Source organism: Podarcis melisellensis (assembly GCF_964234715.1).
Source record: "Podarcis melisellensis genome assembly, chromosome: 10".
Taxonomy (NCBI): domain Eukaryota; kingdom Metazoa; phylum Chordata; class Lepidosauria; order Squamata; family Lacertidae; genus Podarcis; species Podarcis melisellensis.
The window spans coordinates 71,529,639-71,554,311 of record NC_138542.1 but is presented as its reverse complement, the minus strand read 5'-3'; the positions used below and the strand labels follow the sequence as shown (position 1 = coordinate 71,554,311).

Here is a 24,673-nt window from a genome sequence, read left to right as displayed (position 1 = left end):
CATCTCTTTCCCCCTTTTCTTCCCAATGTCTCAACAAATGAAACTGATTTGTAAAAAAGGATACATGGAAAAAGAAAATGCAAGAGAGAGATTGCAAACACTTTTGTAAAACAAGAAAATCTTTAATAAAAAAAAAAAAGGAAAAAGCCGACACCCGTGTACGCATGCGCGTCTGAACCCGCGTACCCTTGACGCGCGACCCGGGGCGCGGCCCCTTTAAGAGCCTCTCTCCGCTGGACTTTAAACAGGTGGCGCTTCGGGGGATAAAACGATACACAACGTTCTAAGAACGCAGAAAGAGTCGAGTGAGCGGGAGAGAGGCCAATAGGAAGGGAGGGGGCGGCGGGCGCAGCCAATGGGCGAGGAGGGGGGCGGGGCGAACCTTCCTGGGCTGCAAAAACTGGAGCTGGTGGAATTTCGGGTTAATGATCAGCCGCCGAGCCAGGATCGGTGCGGGTCCGGCCAGGATGGCCCTGCGCGACCAGCAACCTGGGCGATAGGGCCGCAGCCATGGCCCAGAGGCTGGTGGGGGGCTCGTCTGCCCCCCAGGGGGAAGACTTCTCCTTCGTCAGCCCCCTGGTCAAATACCTGCTCTTCTTCTTCAACATGGTTTTCTGGGTGAGCGCGGCAACGGGAGGGTTAAACTCGCACGGATCGGACCTGCTGGCCCAGCTGGTTCAGCGTTGCCTGCACTGGCTGGCAGCAGCGGCTCTGCAGGGAGGGCTTGTGGGGGGGGGGCAATTCTCGGCTCTACTCGGGAGGAGGTGGCATTGGGATCGGGGCTAAGTTGAGCCTGGAACCATCTGCATGCACAATGGGAGGGGGGTCTCTGCGGTCTCATTCGGGCCCTCTGAGGCACGTGAGGATGTGCACACACGTGTCTGCGCTGGTCCAGGGGTGGTGCGTCGATGGAATGTGCGGGTTCCGTTTTCGCCTTTGAAAGATAGAGAGAGCACTATAATTGCTCTGTTGCTTTGCCTCCATTAAGAGTCTCGTGTGAACGCACTGCGGTGCCCCTGGAGTCTGTAATAGGGGTGAAAAAGGACAATCTGATGTTCTCATGAGGTGGCCAAAGTCTTGGAGCCTCAGCTCCACGATCTGTCCTTCCAGTGAGCACTCAGGGCTGATTTCCTTCAGAATGGAGAGGTTTGATCTTCTTGCAGTCCATGGGACTCTCAAGAGTCTCCTCCAGCACCACAATTCAAAAGCATCCATTCTTCAGCAATTAGCCTTCTTTATGGTCCAGCTCCCACTTCCATACATCACTACTGGGAAAACCATAGCTTTAACTATATGGACATTTGTTGGCAAGGTGATGTCTCTGCTTTTTAAGATGCTCTTTAGGTTTGTCATTGCTTAATTGAGATACATGCTCCATAATTGAGATATATACTGTCATTCTGAACTTGTAATGTAATTTAATGGCCTTTATGGGGTATTCCAGCCCCCACTCCACGAGTTTTCTTGGCTCTTATTATTATTATTTTTTTAAAAAAAATCTAGTGTAATTTGTTGCATTTCGCCCTTATTAGCCTCCTTGAAGCTTTCCCATTAAACTGTGATCAAATCTAAATGCCAACAAGGTAAAGGTAAAGGGACCCCTGACCATTAGGTCCAGTCGTGGCCAACTCTGGGGTTGCGGCGCTCATCTCGCTTTATTGGCCGAGGGAGCCGGCGTACAGCTTCCAGGTCATGTGGCCAGCAGGACTAAGCCGCTTCTGGTGAACCCGAGCAGTGCATGGAAACGCTGTTTACCTTCCCGCCGGAGCGGTACCTATTTATCTACTTGTACTTTGATGTCCTTTCGAACTGCTAGGTTGGCAGGAGCAGGGACTGAGCAACAGAAGCTCACCCCATCGCGGGGATTCGAACCGCCGACCTTCTGATCGGCAAGTCCTAGGCTCTGTGGTTTAACCCATAGCGCCACCCGCATCCCTATGGCAACAAAGCAGGATATAAATCCAAAACTCAAATGATGTGAAAAGGTTACTTTTGACCTTGAGTCAAACTCAGAGTAGACCCATTGGAATAAATGGACTTAAGCGGGCTTGCTCCGAGTTTGGCGGACGTTGCTCAAAACGACTTCTCTACCCGTTGTCATTTATTAACTTATGTCCTCTTTAATGGCCTAAATTGGTTTGGAATGCTAAAACCATTGACACACACACAAAAAAGGCACAATTAAACAATTCCTTCGGAACATGAAAATGAGCACCCATAATTAAATGTGCAAAAATTTCAGCCCATTAAAACAATTAACATCTTGTTCTAATTATACACCATTTCTGAGTAACTGCATGGTGCATAACTCCAGTTTTAAAAAAATTGGGCTATGCGCTTTGCTCCAGATATCAAAAATTTGGAAGCGCTTCTCTCAAGTTGCACTTTTCAGTGCAATGCATTGCAGGGTGTTTTTTTTCTCTAGGAAACTCTGGTTGTACAGTCTCCATTAATTCCTATTTGAGCGCAAGCTTTTCCTCGCCTTCTGCATCTCATCTTGACCTTCAGGCCACTTTGTCCAATTAACTGTTTCCATTAGAAGGCCTCTTTATCCTGGATTGGTTTTAACTTAAATCCTTAGCTAACCAGTTCATCTGCCTCTGTATGGGGATAGGCAATTACCGAAGCGCTTGTAATTGCTCCTGGAGGCTGTAATCAGCTTTTAGGTGAGCGCGGTAATTTCGTTCAGGCTGTGGCAGCGCCTGCCGATTCCCCCTTTGCCGAAACTCTCCTCTGCTTTTATTTATTGGAATACAGTGGTACCTCGCAAGACGAATGCCTCGCAAGACAAAAAACTCGCTAGACGAAAGGTTTTTCCGTTTTCGATTTGCCTCGCAAGACGAATTTCCCCTATGGGCTTGCTTCGCGAGACGAAAACGTCTCGCGACGTCTAAAAACAAAGACATGTTTTGTTTATAAAGTTAATTTATTTTCCCTTCAGTTTTTGAACTGCTCTTTACAGTATGTGTGACTTTAAAGAGCAGTTAATAAACTGTTGTTGTACCAAATTTGGCTTTGTTTAGACCTTTTTTGACCATAGGAACGCATTAATTGATTTTCAATGCATTCCTATGGGAAACCATGCTTCGCAAGACGAAAAATTCGCTAGACGACAAAAATTGCGGAACGAATTAATTTCGTCTTGCGGGGCACCACTGTAAATAAATTTATTGGAATAAATAAATGGTCTGCTCATCCGTAGCTCGCTGGCTTTCCTGCCAGAAGGTACCCAGCACCTCTCAGTTCAAAGGCAATGGGGCAGCTGGTTATGGGAACTGAGACCACGGAGAGCTCCTGTCTGCCACATGGTATTAGCTCAGTAGCCAAAATGGCGTCCTCTAGATGGTGCGGAACTACAACTCCCATCATCCCTGCCCATTGGCAGTACTGGCTGGGGCGGATGGGAGCTGTAGTCCACAAACATCTGGCTTGAACCACGTTGCTATTTTCGCCCGTGTGCAACTACTCCTTCCATGCGCCTGTTTTACACTTTTGTTTTCCATCTTTAAATTTTTGCTTGTTGCTCGAATTGTCTGTTTTACGTACATCTTTGTTTTAGCAATTTGGGTCACCAGTTGTTGTTGTTTTTTAAACTACAATGCCCATTATCCCTAGCTAGCAACACCAGTGGTCAGGAATGATGGGAATTGTAGTCCAGAAAAAGCAGCTGGAGACCCAGGTTGGGGAAAACACTAATATGTGTTATAAAACCATTCCACTCGTTGTGTGTTTCTGTGAGTAGATTGAGGTAGAATCCTGACAAGACAGAAGTACTGTTTTGGGGGGACAGGGGGCAGGCAGGTGTGGGGGACTCCCTGGTCCTGAATGGGGTAACTGTGCCCCTGACGGACCAGTGCTCATTTTGGACTCACAGCTGTCCATGGAGGCATAGGTCAGTTCTGTGTCCAGGGCAGCTGTCTGCCAGCTCCATCTGGTACGTAGGCTGAGACCCTACCTGTCCGTGAACTGTCTTGCCAGAGTGGTGCACGCTCTGGTTATCTCCCACTTGGACTACTGCAATGCGCTCTATGTGGGGCAACCTTTGAAGGTGACCCGGAAACTACAACTAATCCAGAATGTGGCAAGCAGACTGGTGACTGGGAGCGGCCGCAGAGACCATATAACACTGGTCTTGAAAGACCTACACTGGCTCCCAGTATGTTTCCAAGCACACTTCAAAGTGTTGGTGCTGACCTTTAAAGTCCTAAACGGCCTCGGTCCAGTATACCTGAAGGAGCATCTCCACCCCCATCATTCTGCTCGGACACTGAGGTCCAGCGCTGAGGATCTTCTGGCGGTTCCCTCCCTGCAAGAAGCCAAGTTACAGGGAACTAGGCAGAGGGCCTTCTTGGTGGTGGTGCCCGCCCTGTGGAAAACCCTCCCACCCAATGTCAAAGAGAAGAACAACTACCAGACTTTTAGAAGACATCTGAAGGCAGCCCTGTTTAGGGAAGCTTTTAATGTTTGATGTATTACTGTATTTTAATACTTTGTTGGAAGCTGCCCAGAGTGGCTGGGGAAGCCCAGCCCAATAGGCGGGGTATAAATTATTATCAACAACAACAACACCAAAAAACCGAGCCTTGTTGCCCCACAAAAACGTCCCATACAATCCTGTGCAGGACTACTGAGAGAGTGCTGGGAAGTCAGCTCTGAGTAGTGCTTACCTTTGACTTTAAGGAAGTTGCACACACCAGGAAATGAATGAAGTTTGTTTAGAACATGAAATGAGACAGTATATTGGTCCTTCTTCAGGAATGCAAGTTCTACCTGTATATCTGCAGGCAGAAAATCAAACATCACAAACACACCGTCTTTAAAGAGTAAAATTGTCTTCTATCTAGTCCAACTCTTTGCAATTCAGGAATCCCAGCTGAAGACTCCATGAGAGATGGCCGTCGAACCTCTGTTTAAAATCCTCCAAGGAAGAAGAATCCGCCAGCTCCCAAGGGAATCCATTCCACTATTGAACGGCTCTTACTGTCAGAAAGTCCTTCCTGATGTTGAGTCGGAATCTCCTTTCTTGTAACTTGAAGCCACGGGTTGGTCTATTCTCCATGTGCAGAAGCGCCAACTCCTAGGGGTCCAGGTCCCATTACAGCCCCACTCCCAATAAAAACAGAGGCGGTATACCTGACCTTGAAGCCTAATAATAATAATAATAATAATAATTTTATTATTTATACCCCGCCCATCTGGCTGGGCTTCCCCAGCCACTCTGGGCGGCTTCCAACAAAATATTAAAATACAGTAATGCATCAGACATTAAAAGCTTCCCTAAAGAGGGCTGCCTTCAGATGTCTTCTAAAAGTCTGGTAGTTGTTGTTCTCTTTGACATCTGGTGGGAGGGCGTTCCATAGGGCAGGTGCCACCACCGAGAAGGCCTTCCGCCTGGTTCCCTGTAGCTTTGCTTCTCGCAGTGAGGGAACCGCCATGAGTAGAATGTGTCCTTTTCTTTAAAATGCATCTCTGGGTTATTTGTGGGGCCTGCCTGGTGTTTTTACATGAGTCAAATGTGTGCTTTTATTTAAATGCATCTCTGGGTTATTTGTGGGGCGTAGGAATTTGTTCATTATTATTTTTCCAAAATATAGTCCGCCCCCCCCCCCAAGGTTTGAGGGACAGTGGAAAGTTTGCTGACCCCTGTCTATGGTCGGTCTGTATGTTTTTCACCCTATCCACAGACAGAAAACTGGCGCAGGAGGCACGCACACTTAGAATGAAACGATTCCTTTTTAAAAATGTGAAAATTGTATCTGTATTTTTTTAACGTGGCAAAACTAACATCGGAAAGCGACTGTTGCAGGGTCGTGTCCAAAAAATAGCCCTACGAGAAAGTGCTTTCAACACAAGGATTTCTGCTCGTGCAGAGAAGTCCTGTCCCCCTTTTCCCCCCTGCGAACCCCATAAAATCTGTGCTAGGGCTTCTTCCAAACCTCCGGAGCAGATTTGGGGAGGGAGATCTCAATGGATGGAAGCGGGGAACTGGATACTTCCTGCGCCAACTGAGTTTCATGATCATATATCGCCGGTGCTTGTAGGATTTCAGCCTGGTGACGCGATACGTTTGGCAAGACCTGTAGGAGGAGGGTGAAAGTGGGGCATGTTCTTGCTGTTGTCGTTTTAAAAAATGAGGAAACGACTGATGAATGCAAAGGAAGAATGCATGGCCACAAAACTGAGGAACCGTCCACAGATGGCTAGGAAGCCCAGGCCAGAGGGTTTTCCCACATGTCTCGCATTTTCTAGGTACTGAAAGCAGTTTTCTGTTTGCCTGGTTGCTTCCTCCAGGCAAAGGCCCATCCACAGAAAACCCAATTAGCGTTTGCTCCGATTCAGAGGTAAAAAACAGTCTTTTCCAAGGGAAAGGGGTGGGAACAAGCGGAATTGCAGATGACCTCAAATTTGAGCCATAGCTGTCAACTGTCCCTTATTTGGCAGGAAAGTCCCTTATCCCGGCGCCGTGTCCCGTTGCTGTCCCTTGTTGATGATGTCCCTTAAATTTCCCTGGTTTCAAAGGAAGCAGCTCCTCTCCCTCCCTCCCTGCCGGCCAGGGAGGAGGGAGGCTCCAGCTGTGTTGTTTGGCTGCATTGCTCACCCAATAAGGAGTCTGAGAACGACTGGGGGGTGGAGCTTGCATGCCTTGTGCCGATCAAATCGGCTGCGTTGCCTGGGGACTCGCCTTTGCTCAGCGCTTCCCAGCGGAGAGGGGACGGTGGTTTTCCTTGCTGCATCCCCTTTGCCGGGTTGCTGCGCTGTGGGAACCACTGCTTGAGGCTTCGTTTGGCTGCTAGCTGGGCTTTCTGCCTTTGGCTCGGAGGGGCTCAGAAGTCGAACATACCTGTGCCCGGAAAATCCCTTATTCTGGCAGCTAATCCCTTATTTTCGAGGCTGCTGGTCCCTTATTTTCAAATCTGTTGACAGCTATGATTTGAGCAGGTGGCAATTTCCATCTCCGTCGTATTAAGCAGTTGGTCCCTTATCTTTCTTGCCCTGATCTGGCCACAGTGATCCACATGATGGTCACCTCCAGGTTTGATTATTGTAAATCGCTCTACGTGGGGCTGCCCTTGAAGCTGACCCAGAAACTCCAGCGGGTGCAGAATGCTGCAGCGAGACGCCTTATGGGGTCCTTGCTGCGGGATGACGTTCATCCAGTGCTTTACCAACTGCACTGGCTCCCGGTGGAGTACAGGGTCAGGTTTTGACCTTTAAAGCCCTATACGGCCTAGGAGCCTCATACCTACAGGACCGTCTCTCCTGGTCTGCCCCACGGAGGACCTTAAGATCCACAAATAACATTTTGGAGGTCCCAAGTCACAAGGTGGTTAGATTGGTCTTGTCTAGGGCCGGTGCCTTTTCAGTACTGGCCCCAACTTGGTGGAACACTCTGTCCTGAGAGACTAGGGCCCTGCGGGACTTGACATCTTTCCGCAGGGCCTGCAAGACAGAGCTGTTCCGCCTGGCCTTTGGTTTGGACTGGGTCTGACCCTTATGTTTCCCTCCCCTTATGGTCTTGATCTATGGGCTACTATTAAAATGAGGCTGCATTTTAAACTGCAATTTAACCTGTATTTTAAATTGGTCCCCCCCCCCATTATGTTTTTACTGTAATTTTACAGCTCTGGCCAGGGTATAAATAATTTATTATTATTATTATTGCTGCATCTTTACCTTTTTACCTGCATTTTAGCCGGAGGTAAACAGCTACCTGACATTTAGAAGACATCTGAAGGCAGCCCTGTTTTTAAAAAATGGAAAATGGAACCATAAAACAGGCACGTGGAATGAGTGGTTGTGCACGAGTTAAAGTAACAAAAGTCCACAAAGTTCTGTTATGCGTGACTTTAACCTGGGCTCAGCTGAATGAGGCTGTAAGAAGAAAAGGAAAGCAGTTTGTGCCAAGGGTTTTTCCTTCCTTCTTTCTCTTTCTCCACCCCTCTTTTCTTTCTTGTCCTCCTCCTTCAAAGAGAGTTCCCCCCCCCTCAGGTGTCAATACAATTGCAGCAGCTAATTGCAGCCACTTAAGCACAAATGCCTTCCTTCAAATCCCACGCTTTTCAATGCCAGGAGGGGGAAAAGGTGGCTCTTGACAAATGATCCCTTTGCTGCTGCAAGGAAGGAGGAAAGGGTTTCTGAAAAGGGCAGGCTGCATTTTGGGTGCCAGAGTGATGCTATTCAGCAGCTGGTACCTGGTGAGCAGGGAGGGTAGGCAAAACTAAGGCCCAGGGGCCAGATGCAGTCCAATCACCTTCTTAATCTGGCCTGCAGGTGGTCAGTGTGTTTTTACATGAGTGATGTTGTTGTTGTTGTTTAGTCATTTAGTCGTGTCCAACTCTTCGGGACCCCCTGGACCAGAGCACGCCAGGCACTCCTGTCTTCCACTGCCTCCCGCAGTTGGGTCAAACTCAAGCTGGTATCTTCAAGAACACTGTCCCACCATCTCGTCCTCTGTCGTCCCCTTCTCCTTGTACCCTCCATCTTTCCCAACATCAGGGTCTTTTCCAGGGAGTCTTCTCTTCTCATGAGGTGGCCAAAGTATTGGAGCCTCAGCTTCAGGATCTGTCCTTCCAGTGAGCACTCAGGGTTGATTTCCCTAAGAATGGAGATGTTTGATCTTCTTGCAGTCCATGGGACTCTCAAGAGTCTCCTCCAGCACCAGAATTCATTTTTTTTTTAAAAAAAAATAATATTTATTAAGGTTTTCCAAATTAAAACAAATTAAATCCAATTTATAAACTTTTTCCAATAACCAGGACTTCCCCTCCCCACCCCCTCTTGCATTCCAAATCTTCCAAATAAGCAATTAAATTCAACAAATTCTTATCCCCAAATTACACTCATCATCAATAACCCAAATTTTTTTCCAAGTTCCCATCCCCTAAGATCGATCTACTCCCTTCCACGAGGTCCCCCTTTTCAGATATAATGCAGATAAGTATAAAATAAAGATAGAAAAAAATAATTTTACAACTTTTGGATTCCAAATTTCCCTCCCCCCTTTCCCTGTTGCGTTCCCCATATCCCTCCATTTCTAGTATCTTTCTGGAGTTCCCACATTTCACTGAATTCAGCACCAGAATTCAAAAGCATCCATTCTTTGGCGATCAGCCTTCTTGATGGTCCAGCTCTCACTTCCATACATCACTACTGGGAAAACCTAACTTTAACTATACGGACCTTTGTTGGCAAGGTGATGTCTCTGCTTTTTAAGATGCGGTCTAGGTTTGTCATTGCTTTTCTCCCAAGAAGCAGGCGTCTTTTAATTTTGTGGCTGCTGTCACCATCTGCAGTGATCATGGAGCCCAAGAAAGTAAAATCTCTCACTGCCTCCATTTCTTCCCCTTCTATTTGCCAGGAGGTGATGGGCCCAGTGGCCATGATCTTAGTTTTTTTGATGTTGAGCTTCAGACCATATTTTGCGCTCTTCTCTTACATGAGTAGAATGTGTCGTTTTATTTAAAATGCATCTCTGGGTTACTTGTGGGGCCTGCTTGGTGTTTTTACATGAGTAGAATGTGTGCTTTTGTTTAATAATAATAATAATAATAATGAATAATTTATTTATACCCCACCCATCTGGCTGGGTTTCCCCAGCATCTCTGGGCGGCTTCCAACAAAGTATTAAAATACAGTGGTCTATTAAACATTAAAAGCTCCCCTAAAGAGGGCTGCCTTTTGATGTCTTCTAAAAGTCTAGTAGTTGTTGTTCTCTTTGACATCTGGTGGGAGGGCAATTCCACAGGGCGGGTGCCACCACCGAGAAGGCCCTCTGCCTGGATCCCTGTAACCTCACTTCTCGCAGTGAGGGAACTGCCAGAAGGCCCTCGGCGCTGGACCTCAGTGTCCGGGCAGAATGATGGGGGTGGAGATGCTCCTTCAGGTATACTGGGATGAGGCCAAGGCTTAAGAAGACTCTGGCCTGGCACTCTTGACATTCTGGGCTTTTTTGTCTTGGCAGGTGATCTCCATGGCGATGGTGGCAGTGGGAGTCTATGCCCGCTTGATGAAGCACGCAGGTAAGGAGCACAAGCAGTGTGCCAAGCAAGGGCTGGCGGACTCGAAACTGTTAGGCCATACTTCCTGAAGAGGGTGGCAATAAGAAACAGATGGGCACCGGAGGTCAGCCCTTCGAGTGTGTCGATTGCTTACTTGAAACACCTTCCTTGCTTCGTTTTTCAAGTTTTATTGCTCTTTTCAGTTATCATAAAATGGGCAGTTGATTTCGGCTATAATATTGATTATGATGATTGGGTTATGGACAGAAGGTTTGAGGTTCATGGCGTGCTCCACTCTAAAAGAAAATTTAATGAAAATGATGTACCGTTGGTATATCACCCCGCTTAAACTAGCAAAAATGTATAGAGTAAGGAATAAAATGTGTTGGAAATGTAAAACAAAAGACGGTGAATTTTTTCACCGTGTGAAAAAATGAAAAAATATTGGGACATGATTTATAACGAAATGAAAAAACTATTTAAATACACTTTCCCAAAGAAACCAGAAGTATTTTTGCTGGGGATAACAGGGGATGAATTAAAAAAGGGAGATTACAAACTATTCATGTTCGCAACGACCTCCGCTAGAATCTTAGTGGCTCAGAAATGGAAATCCCAAGAAATCCCAACTTCAATGGAGTGGCAGACAAAAAAGTTTGAATACATAGAATAGCGAAATTGACTTATAAGATTCGGAACCAAAAAGAAGCAAAGTTCGAAAAGGATTGGAGTAAATTTGTTGAATATATACGGAGTAATTATAAGAATTTAAAAACTAGCAGGATTAATGTAAATCTTGTGATGTGGATGGAGTGTAAATAAGAAACTATAAGAAAAGATTTGAGACATGAAAACCGTTGAAGGGATGGAAGGAAGTCCGGGTGCAATAAGGCACAGGGTAAATAAGAAGACATACAAATTTTTGAATGTAAGAGTATTTATTTTATTTGTTGTTGTTACAAAAAAGCAATAAAAAGTATTTGGGGAAAAAATAGTTTTATTGCTCTTTTTGTTTTTAAAGCTATTTCCTTTGTATTTCTGATTCCAAGTTGTCCCCAAATAGCCAGTTATTGGTAATAACTATCGATTTTCTCATAAACTAGTTACCCTATAGCTGTGATCAATGAACGTTTGTGGGTGTTTAGTAAGTACAGTCGTACCTTGGATCTCAAACGCATTGAAACCCAGAAGTGAGTGTTCCAGTTTTTGAACTTTTTTTTGGAAGCCGAACGTCCGATGTGGCTTCCACGGCTTCTGATTGGCTGCAGGAGCTTCCTGCAGCCAATCAAAAGCCATGCTTTGGTTTCCCAATGTTTTGGAAGTCGAATGGACTTTCGGAACGGATTCCATTCGACTTCCAAGGTACGACTGTAGTACTTTTCGTCGACAAGAATGTGTGGAAATGCTCTCCTTGCAATATCTGGCCTCACTGGAACAAGTTCATCCATTTTGTCGAGTTAAATTAAACTACATACTTTTAATAAGATTTTGAATCATTGTCATGTTTTCCTCAGTGGGCCATGCAAACTGCTATTCTGAATAATGCTTTTTATACCGTAGGGTAGCACTGGGGATGAGTTTATGGAACCACGCAGACAGTGGCCCAATAAGAACTGGGAACTGCTGTTTTGGGCATTTTCTATTTTTCAATTGAATAAATTGAATAACAGTTGGTTCCCCCCCCACCCCCAAGAATCCTGGGAACTTTAGTTTGCTAAAGGTGCTGGATATGCTGGCTCTGTGAGGGAGTAAACTTGCTTTTTCAGCTCAGCAGAGGAGTGAAACTAGCTCACTCACGCGAGGAAAGCTGGAAAATGACCACCTTGGGATTTAAATTGTGGCTGCACCCCTGAAATTCCTCCTGCATTATTCCCAAGCAACCGGCGTTCTTGCCTCAAAAAAGCAGTCTCAAACACACAAGACATAACCGGCTGTACGTGTGAAAAAATAAGATATACTATTCATTGTATTGAATTGTAGATTTCAACAGAAGTAGCTCATAAACTTCAACGAAAAATGTAGAAGACCCAGTGGATCAGTTCATTCTCTAATCAATTTATGTGCAGTTGTACCTCGGGTTACATACGCTTCAGGTGAGAGACTCTGCTAACCCAGAAATAGTGCTTCAGGTTAAGAACTTTGCTTCAGGATGAGAACAGAAATTGTGCTCCGGCGGCGCAGCAGCAGCAGCAGTGGGAGGCCCCATTAGCTAAAGTGGTCCCTCAGGTTGAGAACAGTTTCAGGTTAAGTACAGACCTCCGGAATAAATTAAGTACTTAACCTGTGGTACCACTGTATAAGGTCCATATATGTGAAAGTGTCTATTCCACCTGTCTGTTCATAGAGTCCAGCAATCCACACAAAAGTTTGTTGCAGTTCCACAGAATCTTTTCACAGAGTCTAAGTCAAGGGTTTCCGGAATATTAGCCTTGTTTCGCCGTCCTGGGCTTCATCAGTAGTAGAAACTCATATATGATATCACAGGACAATGGATTTTATAGCATAGTACTAGCTACTACTACTACTACAGTGGTACCTCTGGATGCGAACAGGATCTGTTCCGGAGCCCCATTCGCATCCTGAAAGGAACGCAAGACGCGACTGTGCATGCGCAGGTCGTGTTTCGCCACTTCCGCGCATGCGCGTGATGTCATTTTGAGTGCGCAGGCGCAGGCGGCGAAACCCGGAAGTAACACGTTCCGTTACTTCCGGGTCGCCGCAGAGCGCAAGCCAAAAACGCTCAGCCTGAAGTGTATTCATCCCGAGGTGTGACTGTACTGTGAAAGGATCCACTGGGTCTTCTCCTTTTTTCGTTTATGAGCTACTTCTGTTGAAATCTACAATTCAAGGCAAGAGAAAGTGATGGACTGTGCAGAACTGGCAAAACTGACACATAAACTGCGGGATAAGGATATCTATGATTTTAAAGAGGAATGAGAACCTTTTACAAAGTATTTAAAGAAGCAACAAAGTGAACTGGACTCCTTGGCAGGTTTTGAATAAACAGTCACAATTTTTTTTATTGATAATAATTAGTGAGATAAATTAAGGACTTATACAATTCTGCAACATGCAGAGAATAGCATTTATAGAGAAACCAGAGAATGGAACTGAGGGAAGTCGCGGGGGGGGTTATGGGGGGGGATGAGGGAAAAATTAAGGATGATATGTTTTAAGATACAGTGATACCTCGGGTTAAGTATTCGTTCCGGAGGTCTGTACTTAACCTGAAACTGTTCTTAACCTGAAGCACCACTTTAGTTAATGGGGCCTCCTGCTGCTGCCACGCCACCAGAGCACGATTTCTGTTCTCATCCTGAAGCAAAGTTCTTAACCTGAAGCACTATTTCTGGGTTAGCAGAGTCTCTCACCTGAAGCGTCTGTAACCCGAGGTACCACTGTAATATGTTTTGTATGAATACTATATCTTATTTTTCCAAACGTACAGCCAATTACGTCTTGTGTGTTTACTGAATATGGTTCACGTAACCAGAGGTTTGTTGCTGATTTGCTCTAAAAAGCAGACAGCTAATGCTGCCTTTTAGCCATCCCCGCATTTAAATGAAAAGAAACATAAAACTCTGTTGTTGAGGACAGAATCATAAGAGTTGGAAGGGAACCCTTAGGGTCACCTACTCCAACCCGCTGCAACAGATAGGCGCGCTTAGCCATAGCTAGCAGGGAGAAGCTGTTGGGACGGGACGGAAATCCCTGCGTTTGACTCTGATCTTCCTTTCCCGTTGCAGAAGCGGCCATGGCCTGCCTCGCTGTGGACCCGGCCATCCTGCTGATTGTCGTCGGCATCCTGATGTTTTTCATCACCTTCTGCGGCTGCATCGGCTCCCTGCGGGAGAACATCTGCTTGCTTCAGACGGTGAGAACCCCTGGGCGTCGTCCTGGGCAAAGGCAGGGTAGCGCTGGCATCAGACACTTTCTGGTCATCCTTAAGCAAAGGGAGCCCTTGCCACTGGAAGTGTGTGCTTGGATTATATACCGTATTTTCCGCTCTATAGGGCGCACCTGACCATAGGGCGCACCAAGTTTTCAGAGGGGGAAATCAAGGGGGGGGGAATGATTCACCGCCCCCCAGCTCTGGGAGCAGCGGACAGGCTGCAAGCAGCCTGTGAGCTTCTCTCAGACCTTCTCCCTGCTTTTGCAGGAGGTGGGGGAATTCCCCCATCTCCCGCAAAAGCCCACAGGAGGGAGAAGGGACTGACTCGGCCAGTCAGTCCCTTCTCCCTACTTGTGGAAAAGCCCCCAAGAGCGGCGCACTCTTTAAAGGCTTGGCGGCTCCTGCGGGCTTTTCTACGAGGTGGGGGAATTCCCCCACCATGTAGAAAAGCCCGCAGGAGCCTCGCAGCCTTTAAAGAGCGCATGGCTTTTGCATGCTTTTGCAGGAGGTGGGGGAATTCCCCCATCTCCCGCAAAAGCCCACAGGAGCCGCGCACCCTTTAAAGAGCGTGCAGCTCCTGTGGGCTTTCCGACCGAGCTTGTGGGGCTGGCGGTGGGGGGAAGCACTGTTTTCCCCCACCGCCAGCCTCAAAGAGCAGACTCTCCTGGCTTCAGCGAAAGCAACGCGAAACCTCTGGAGCGCAGGCTTCGGAGACTTCACATTGCTATCGCTGAAGCCAAGGAGCTTGAATTCGCTCCATAGGACGCACACACATTTCCCCTTCATTTTTGGAGGGGAAAAAGTGCGTCCTATAGAGCGAAAAATACGGTAATAATAATAAAATTTTATTATTTTATTTTATTATTTGTACCCTGCCCATCTGGCTGGGTTTCCCCAGCCACTCTGGGCAGCTCCCAACAGAATATTAAAAACACCACAAAACATCAAACATTTTAAACTTCCCTAAGCAGGGCCGCCTTCAGATGCCTTCAGATGTGTATGTGAACCCGGTCTTTGGGTGTTTGATTTTCGTTGTTGTGTATACTGTGTATATACGGACAATGACAATAAATTTTATCTTAATCTATCTTAATCTTATCTTATCTTAATGTCAGGTAGTTGTTTATTTCCTTGACATCTGGTGGGAGGGTGTTCCACAGGGCAGGTGCCACCACCAAGAAGGCCCTCTGCCTGGTTCCCTGTGATTTTTTGGCCTTCTGGACGGGTCTCCCTCACCGCAAAATGCCCCCTGAAAGGGGTCTGGGATTAATAATAATAATAATAATAATAATAATAATAGTAATAATAATAATACAATTTCATTTATATCCCGCCCTCCCCAGCCGAAGCCGGGCTCATTGCGGCTAACATCAGTAAAAGTAACACAGTTTACATAAAATCATAATCATTTAATTGAAATACATTCTAAAACCAGAGATATTTACATTTTTATAACATGCAGAGAATAATATGTGTTAATAAATCAGAAAGAGGAACTGAGAGAAGTTGTAGGGGGGAGGGAGGGGTATCAGGGGGAGATGGGAGGGGTGAAATGGGGGGAAATACATTGTTGGAATAATTTGATATGTGAAAATAATCAATAAAAATTAAAAAAACAAAACAAAACGATAAAACATCAAATATTAAAAACTTCCCTAAGCAGGGCTGCCTTCAGATGTAGTCTAAAAGTTTGGTGGTTATTTTTCTCTTTGACATCTGGTGGGAGGGCGTTCCACAGGGCGGGTGCCACCACCGAGAAGGCCCTCTGCCTGGTTCCCTGTAACCTCACTTCTCGCAAGGAGGGAACAGCCAGAAGGCCCTTGGATCTGGCCCCACCCCCTTGAGCATTAACCTGCCATTGGCTCTGTGACCCTTCACTTACGAGATTCTCTCCCCTGCAGTTCTCTATCTGCCTGACGGTCATCTTCCTGCTGCAGTTGGCCTCGGGCGTCCTGGGGTTCGTCTTCTCCGACAAGGTACAGAGGCGATTGTTCCGGGTAGGGGAGAGTGGAAAGGTGGCTTGGAAGCTTTTGCGTGGCACTGAAGTTTATTATTACAGTGGTGCCTCGCAAGACGAAATTAATTCGTTCCGCGAGGCTCTTCATATAGCGGTTTTTTCGTCTTGCGAAGCAAGCCCATTGACAGCTTAGCGGATTAGCGCTATTAGCGGTTTAGCGGCTTTTAGCAGTCAGCTGTTAAGCGGCTTATCAGCGGATCAGCTGATAAGAGGCTTAGCGGCTTAGGAAAAGGGGGGGGGAGGGAAAAAACCCCGAAGGAACTCGCAAGACATTTTCGTCTTGCGAAGCAAGCCCATAGGGAAATTCGTTTTGCGAAGCGCCTCCAAAACGGAAAACCCTTTCGTCTAGCGGATTTTCCGTCTTGCGAGGCATTCGTCTTGCGGGGCACCACTGTATTATTATTATTATTATTATTATTATTATTATTATTATGTGGGCAGTGTTGTTCCCTGGAATGTCCCTAAGCTGCTCCTTTGGAGATGGGTGTTCAGGGAGTGGGGACCGGGACTTGACATGTTCAGGATTAGAATTAAAAACAGTGGTACAGTCATACCTCGGGTTACAGACACTTACAGACACGTTTTGTCGGGTTAAAGGTAAAGGTAAAGGGACCCCTGACCATTAGGTCCAGTCGTGGCCGACCCTGGGGTTCCGGCCCTCATCTCGCTTTATTGGCCGAGGGAGCCGGCGTACAGCTTCCGGGTCATGTGGCCAGCAGGACTAAGCCGCTTCTGGCAAACCAGAGCAGCACACGGAAACACCGTTTACCTTCCCACCGGAGTGGTACCTAGTTATCTACTTGCACTTTGATGTGCTTTCGAACTGCTAAGTTGGCAGGAGCAGGGACCGAGCAACTCCCTCCATAGCCTTGTTCCGATTTCCTTACAGGCTCGCGGGAAGGTGAGCGAGATTGTCAACAACGCCATCGTGCATTATCGGGACGACTTGGACCTCCAGAACCTCATTGACTTTGGCCAGAAAGAGGTGAGTTTTGGTTTATAAACTGCAAGCCCTTGCCTTGCTTCTAGATGGTTGCAAGTTGTGGTTGCACACAGTGCTGGATTTATGTATAAGCTAAAGAAGCTATATCTTACAGCCCCACTCTCTTGGGGCCCCCAAAAAATTGTAAAGGGGGAAAAAACTGGATGTACATTTCCAAAATATAAGAAAAAAACAAAAAATACCATAAAACCTATGTACAGCAACTGTGTTTAGTGTTGTGTAGGCTCCTATGATGTGTCCTATGAGGGGACACAGGTGGCGCTGTGGGTTAAAGCCTCAGCGCCTAGGACTTGCCGATCGAAAGGTCGGCGGTTCGAATCCCTGCGGCGGGGTGCGCTCCCGCTGCTCGGTCCCAGCGCCTGCCAACCTAGCAGTTCGAAAGCACCTCCGGGTGCAAGTAGATAAATAGGGACCGCTTACCAGCGGGAAGGTAAACGGCGTTTCCGTGTGCGGCTCTGGCTCGCCAGATGCAGCTTTGTCACGCTGGCCACGTGACCCGGAAGTGTCTCCGGACAGCGCTGGCCCCTGGCCTCTTGAGTGAGATGGGTGCACAACCCCAGAGTCTGTCAAGACTGGCCCGTACGGGCAGGGGTACCTTTACCTTTACCTTTAGGCTCCTATGATGTAAGTCATGGGCCCCGCCTGCTAGCCTGCTCCCTGAAATATCACTGGTTTTCTATTATTTTTTCATGTTATAGCAAGTTTTTAGAGACTAGATTTTGAGTCTTTGTAAATTGTGTTTCTAAAGGAACTTTTGCTATTGCCAAATGCCCATGTGTTCGCATTATTAAGTTTGTTATGAATAAAAAACCGTTTTAAGTTAGAGCTTAATAATTATTTCACTATTAATATACTTATCTCACTGTTAATATATTTCTTCTTAATTGTATTTCAGTTCAACAATTACTTTGATAAAATGCATATTTTGTTATGTGCAAATGGCTTTCGATATGTATTAGGTCCATAAATCACCATCTAGCATATATTCCACACAAAAAACAGCGATAATTTGTTGTTGACAAAGGACAGCTGGACATATCAAGGGCCCCGTTACCTTCAGTAGCTTAGGGCCTCATCAAACCCAGTTCTGGCCCTGGTTGCACATCTCCTGTCCCAGGGCCCTAGTGCTGCAAAGTAGGTTTTCAGGACTGACCTATCCTGAAAATGCGCTTTTCAAATGTGTAGGGCTCCTTATTATGCGTGTGGCACTGATTGGCTGGCCTCCGTGACATCACAGAAGTGCGCAGGAAAGCAGCTCAGTTCTCGAAAGAAATGTATGTCGAAATAAAAGCAATTCCTGAGCAAAATGGCTCCAAATTCCCCGCGCTCAGTCTTTTCACGGGAGGCACCTCAAACCTTTAATGAGTCCTCTTCTACTCTTCTATTTTATTTTAAAAATTAAATTTGCATGCTGCCTTTCCAACTGTAGATTATGGTTCACAACATAGAGAAGCAAGATACAAAAAAACCCCGCTAGCGGCCAAACTTGTAATAATGAGAAGCAATGGAATAACTTGAGAGAATAACTTATTGAGCAAGTGGGTACTTTGGAAGATGTGGAAACATTGAAGGATAAAATAACATGGGCCCAACACACAAGAGCTCCTTTGCAATCGAATGCCACAGTTTTATTATTTGCATGACTAAAAATGCGCACAGAGGACTCTACACACTACAGTGATACCTTGGTTCTCAAATGCCTTAGTTCCCAAACGCCTTGGTCCCAAACTCCGAAAACCCGGAAGTAAGTGTTTTGGTTTTTGAACGTTTCTCGGAAGCCGAACGTCTGAAGCAGCTGTCGGCTATTATTTCCGGGGCGCCTGCACCAATCAGAAGTTGAACATTTTGGAATTCAAACAGACTTCCAGAATGGATTCGGTTTGGCGCTTTTGCTATTTATTTTGCATTTTTGTGACTTTTTCGGTTAATTTGTTTTTGTGACTGTGTGAAACCCATTTCAGTTACAGACTGACTGATTTTGTGGTTGCGGAAATGGATAAAAGCCCCCAAATAGTGACTACCATCAGTCTGGAACGGATTAATCCATTTTGCATGACTTTCTATGGGAAAGCGTGCCTTGGTTTTGGAACGCTTTGGTTTTGGAACGGACTTCCGGAACGGATTAAGTTTGAGAACCAAGGTACCACTGTATAGAACTTTTGAGTTAACTTAAAACTGTTCTGTTGCCCTCTGCACAAACAGATAAGAACTGTTATTTGGCTGTTGCTTTCTATGTATTGCCTAAACACCAGCTCCTGCGATTGGGTGGGATGTTTCGCTATATATCTATATGAAAGATTTCAAAATATTTTATGTTTGAAAAGGGAAGGGGAAGTGTTGGGGACCCTTTCTGACGCCTGCTTCCGTCCAGCTCCTCTGCCTTAACTCCTTCTCTTCCTTCCCTTTGCAGTTCAGCTGCTGTGGTGGAATCTCCTACAAAGACTGGTCCCAAAACCTGTATTTCAACTGCACGGCCCACAACCCCAGCTGGGAACGCTGCTCTGTGCCTTATTCCTGTTGCCTGCAAACTGACGACCAGGTATATCGTAGAGCCACACATCCGATCCATTTGGAAACACGGTAGAAAGCGAATCTTCAGAAGCAGAAGGAATATACCACCACCACTACTACTATTGGGACGCGGGTGGTGCTGTGGGTTAAGCCACAGAGCCTAGGACTTGCCGATCAGAAGGTCGGCGGTTCGAATCCCCGTGACGGAGTGAGCTCCTGTTGCTCGGTCCCTGCTCCTGCCAACCTAGCAGTTCGAAAGCACGTCAAAGTGCAAGTAGATAAATAGGTACCGCTCCAGCAGGAAGGTAAACGGTGTTTCCGTGCGCTGCTCTGGTTCTCCAGAAGCGGCTTAGTCATGCTGGCCACATGACCCGGAAGCTGTACGCCGGCTCCCTCGGCCAGTAAAGTGAGATGAGCGCCACAACCCCAGAGTCGGCCACAACTGGACCTAATGGTCAGGGGTCCCTTTACCTTTTACTATTACTACTACTACTAATCATAATAATAATGATAATAATTTATCTGGCGGTTCCCTCCCTGCTAGAAGTGAGGTTACAGGGAACCAGGCAGAGGGCCTTCTCAGTATTGGCCCCTGCCCTGTGGAACGCCCTTCCATCAGATGTCAAGGAATTAAACAAGTACCTGACTTTTAGAAGACATCTGAAGGCAGCCCTGTTCAGGGAAGTTTTTAATGTTTGGTGTTTTATCGTCTTTTTAATATTCTGTTGGAAGCCGCCCAGAGTGGCTGTGGAAACCCACCCAGATGGGCAGGGTGTAAATAAATTATTATTACCATCATCATCATCAAAATCATTTGGCTTTGACTAATTGGATTAGACTTTAACTAATTTTCCTGTTCATTCAAAGTCTTCCAATGTCCTATTTCATCTGTGTACAAAACAATTCAAGCCTAATCATAAATGCTATGCCTAGTGGCTTTTCTTTTCATGCATACAACGACCACGACAGATTCTAACAGTTTATTCTTTTTTGAGTTCTGGAGCCACCATTCACTGCAGACAGTACCTAAAAGCAGCTAGTTCTGTACCGTAAAAGACAAGGGCAGGCCCTTTTAGTTCAGCCAGGCCAGTAACTCAAAAGAAAACAGAATCGTCAAAAGATACAATTAATTTTGTTATTTAGTCGTGTCCGCCTCTTTGTGACCCCCTGGACCAGAGCACCCCAGGCACTCCTGTCTTCCACTGCCTCCCACAGTTTGGTCAAACTCATGCTGGTAGCTTCGAGAACACTTTCCCACCATCTCGTCCTCTGTCGTCCCCTTCTCCTTGGGCCCTCCATCTTTCCCAGCATCAGGGTCTTTTCCAGGGAGTCTTCTCTTCTCAGGAGGTGGCCAAAGTCTTGGAGCCTCAGCTTCAGGATCTGTCCGTCCAGTGAGCTCTCAGGTCTGATTTCCTTCAGAATGGAGAGGTTTGGTCTTCTTGCCGTCCATGGGACTCTCAAGAGCCTCCTCCAGCACCAGAATTCAAAAGCATCAATTTTTCGGCAATCAGCCTTTTTTATGGTCCAGTATATCTGAAGGAGCGTCTCCTCCCCCATCGTTCTGCCCGGACACTGAGGTCCAGCTCCGAGGGCCTTTTGGCGGTTCCCTCACTGCGAGAAGCCAAGTTACAGGGAACCAGGCAGAGGGCCTTCTCGGTGGTGGCACCCGCCCTGTGGAACGCCCTTCCATCAGATGTCAAATAGAAGCACAACTACCAGACTTTTAGAAGACATCTGAAGGCAGCCCTCTTTAGGGAAGCTTTTAATGTTTGATGCATTACTGTATTTTATGATTTTGTTAGAAGCCACCCAGAGTGGCTGGGGAAGCCCAGCCAGATGGGCGGGGTATAAATAATAAATTATTATTATTATTATTATTATTATTATTATTATTATTATTACTATTATTATTATTATTGTTATTATTATGTTATGTTCCAGCTCTCACTTCCATACATCACTACTAGGAAAACCATAGCTTTAAGTATATGGGCCTTTGTTGGCCAGGTGATGTCTCTTTTTTTTTAAGATGCTCTCTAGGTTTGTCGGGACGCAGGTGGCGCTGTGGGTTAAAGCCTCAGCGCCTAGGACTTGCCGATCGAAAGGTTGGCGGTTCGAATCCCTGCGGCGGGGTGCGCTCCCGCTGCTCGGTCCCAGCGCCTGCCAACCTAGCAGTTCGAAAGCACCTCCGGGTGCAAGTAGATAAATAGGGACCGCTTACCAGCGGGAAGGTAAACGGCGTTTCCGTGTGCAGCTCTGGCTCGCCAGATGCAGCTTTGTCACGCTGGCCACGTGACCCGGAAGTGTCTCCGGACAGCGCTGGCCCCTGGCCTCTTAAGTGAGATGGGCGCACAACCCCAGAGTCTGGCAAGACTGGCCCGTACGGGCAGGGGTACCTTTACCTTTACCTTTACCTAGGTTTGTCATTGATTTTCTCCCAAGAAGCAGGCGTCTTTTAATTTTGTTTTAATTAAATGTAAATTAAATTAAATTCATTTTAGTTAAATTTAATTAATTTAATTTCGATACAATTTTTGAAGTTATGATTTTCTCCAACACGCTTCCTCCCTTGCAGTCGGTCATCAACACCATGTGTGGCCAAGGGATGCAGGCTTTCAACTACCTGGAGGCCAGCGAGTTCATCTATACCAACGGGTGCATTGACAAGCTGGTGAACTGGATCCACAGCAACCTCTTCCTCCTGGGCGGAGTAGCGCTGGGATTGGCCATTCCCCAGGTAATCATCTTGCCCCCACGTCATGGGTGTCGTTTCAGGCCCCTGGACCCTACAGTCTGCAGGCAACGCTTGGGAGCTGCTTCCACCATGGTGGGGCACCAGTTGGCATTGCCCCATGGCAGGGCCTTTTCGGTGGTGGCTCCCTGTTTGCAGAATGCCCTCCATTTGCCAGGTGCATCTGCCTCCCTCTTTGTTGGCTTTCAGGAAGAACCTAGCACATTCCTCTTGGGTGGTTGAAAGGCTCCGGTCCTGGCAACCCTGAAATCCAAGACCACGCTTGGAATACTGTGTACAGTTCTGGTTGCCTCGTCTCAAGTGGGATATCGTAGATTTGGAAAAGGTTCAGAAAGGGGCATCCCACATGGTAGAGGGGATGGGGGAAGGTTGCTTTTTAGTTTAGAGAGGTGTTTCCCAAACTCGCATCTCTAGCTGTCTTCAGACTACAATTCCCATCATCCCTGGCCACTGGCCCTGCTAGCTAGGGAAGCATAGCTGTCAACTGTCCTTTATTTGGTGGGAAAGTCCCTTATCCCAGCGCCGTGTCCCGCTGCTGTCCCTTATTGATGATGTCCCTTAAATTTCCTGGGTTTCAAAGGAAGCAGCTCCTCTCCCTCCCTCCCTGCCGGCCAGGGAGGAGGGAGGCTCCAACTGAGTTGCTTGGCTGCGTTGCTCACCCAATAAGGAGTCTAAGAACGACTGGGGGTGTTTCCTTCCCCCCAAACTAGGTGCGTCCTATCGACTGATGCATCCTATAGAGCGAAAAATACAGTAATCTTTTATCTATACTGGATGTATTCAATTTGGCCCAGAGCCTTACTCGTAAAATTGAATCAAATCAATGAATGCTGCATATAAGACCCCACGGGTTTTCTTGGCATATTTATCGATAAGGTGTGCTAAGATGAAACAGTGATCTATGGTAGATCTGCCTTGCCTAAATCCAGCTTGCTCCTCCGCCAAGTTACCCTCAGCGTCCATCCAACTAGTTAATTTGACATAGAGGAGTTTTGTCCGTTTAAAGACGTCTCCCTTTTTGCCGCGCTCACTGTCCTGTTCCGTCTGTCTTTTGTTTCCCTCTTGCAGCTGGTCGGGATCCTGCTCTCCCAGGTCCTTGTCAACCAGATCAGAGACCAGATTAAGCTTCTTCTCTACAACCAGCAACACCGAGCTGACCTTTGGTACTGAAAGGACTTCCTTGCGGGGAAATAAGAAACAAGAAATGTATTATTTGTGGCCTTCCCTATGACCAAACCCGTGCCCATCTCCTGGGATCCAAGATGGCGCCCACAGGAAGTGACCTCATTCCCCGTGCCCATCTCCTGGGATCCAAGATGGCGCCCACAGGAAGTGACCTCATTCTCCGTGCCCGTCTCCCTGGGATCCAAGATGGCGCCCACAGGAAGTGACCTCATTCCACCGGACTGGATTGCCTGAGGCATTCCGGGCGGCTCTTTTGAAGGCAGCTCCTTCCTGCAAGGAATATATTGAAGGAAGCTTTTGTTAACCCTAGAAGACAAATGAGCACCTCCCAGCTTTGAAACTCTGCAGGAAGCTTGAAAACACGCTCTTCTCCTCCAAAATATGAAGGTTTTTTATTTCTTTTAAAGAGTTCCAGCAGAGGACAGGAAGGTAAAGAGTCGGTGCTGTCAGCAGACGAATCTCCACCTGCATTTTCCTCCTCATGGCTTGAGATGGGAGCCGCTGGATTTGAACTCTGGGCCGGAGCTGCCCATGGTTCTTGGCTACTTCGTTGGGGTGCAAAGATGGGGCAGGCAGGTTGGGGCGTTGACCAAGGGCCTACTTGCCTCCTGCTCCCTCCAACCGGGGAGGAAAGGTGCCTTCTCGAACCCTCAACCTGTCCTTGCCAACGATGTGCCAACTTTGTAATATATCAGGTATGTGTTCCTGCCCCCACCAACTCCCTGGTTTAACTTTGTTAAAGGGAACAGGAGACAGGCAGGACCAAAGCATATTTGGGAGGTGGGGTGCCCTCACTGTGATCAAGCCCCCCGGTGCTTGTGAAAAGCAGAACCCTTTTTGCCCCGACCCGGAAAAATGAGAAGCATCCGCTGTCTCGATAAGGTCCCGTAAAGGTAAAGGGACCCCTGACCATTAGGTCCAGTCGTGACCGACTCTGGGGTTGCGGCGCTCATCTCGCTTTATTGGCCGAGGGAGCCGGTGTACAGCTTCCGGGTCATGTGGCCAGCATGACTAAGCTGCTTCTGGCAAACCAGAGCAGCGCACGGAAACGCCGTTTACCTTCCTGCCAGAGCGGTACCTATTTATCTACTTGCACTTTGACGTGCTCTTGAACTACTAGGTTGGCAGGAGCAGGGACCGAGCAACGAGAGCTCACCCCGTCGTGGGGATTCGAACCGCCAACCATCCAATTGACAAGCCCTAGGTTCAGTGATTTAGAGCACAGTGTGCTTTAAAATGCTAACATCTGCAAAAGTAACATGCAAAGGTCTGTTGTATGTGGGTAAATTGCCTTGCAAAACTGTCTTGACTGGTT

At 47.0% G+C, this 24,673-nt stretch overlaps 1 protein-coding gene across 1 annotated transcript; it reads left to right on the top strand.

The window, feature by feature from the left end:
- Window positions 1–376: 376 nt before the first annotated feature.
- On the top strand, window positions 377–23,479 carry TSPAN33 (tetraspanin 33). Its single transcript, XM_081927416.1, has 8 exons — window positions 377–618; window positions 9,962–10,019; window positions 13,745–13,872; window positions 15,792–15,866; window positions 16,797–16,892; window positions 19,321–19,449; window positions 21,997–22,158; window positions 23,242–23,479. The coding sequence occupies exons 1-8, from the start codon at window positions 511–513 to the stop codon at window positions 23,341–23,343; spliced, it is 858 nt and encodes a 285-aa protein (XP_081783542.1). The 5' UTR covers window positions 377–510; the 3' UTR covers window positions 23,344–23,479.
- The last annotated feature ends 1,194 nt before the right edge of the window (window positions 23,480–24,673 follow it).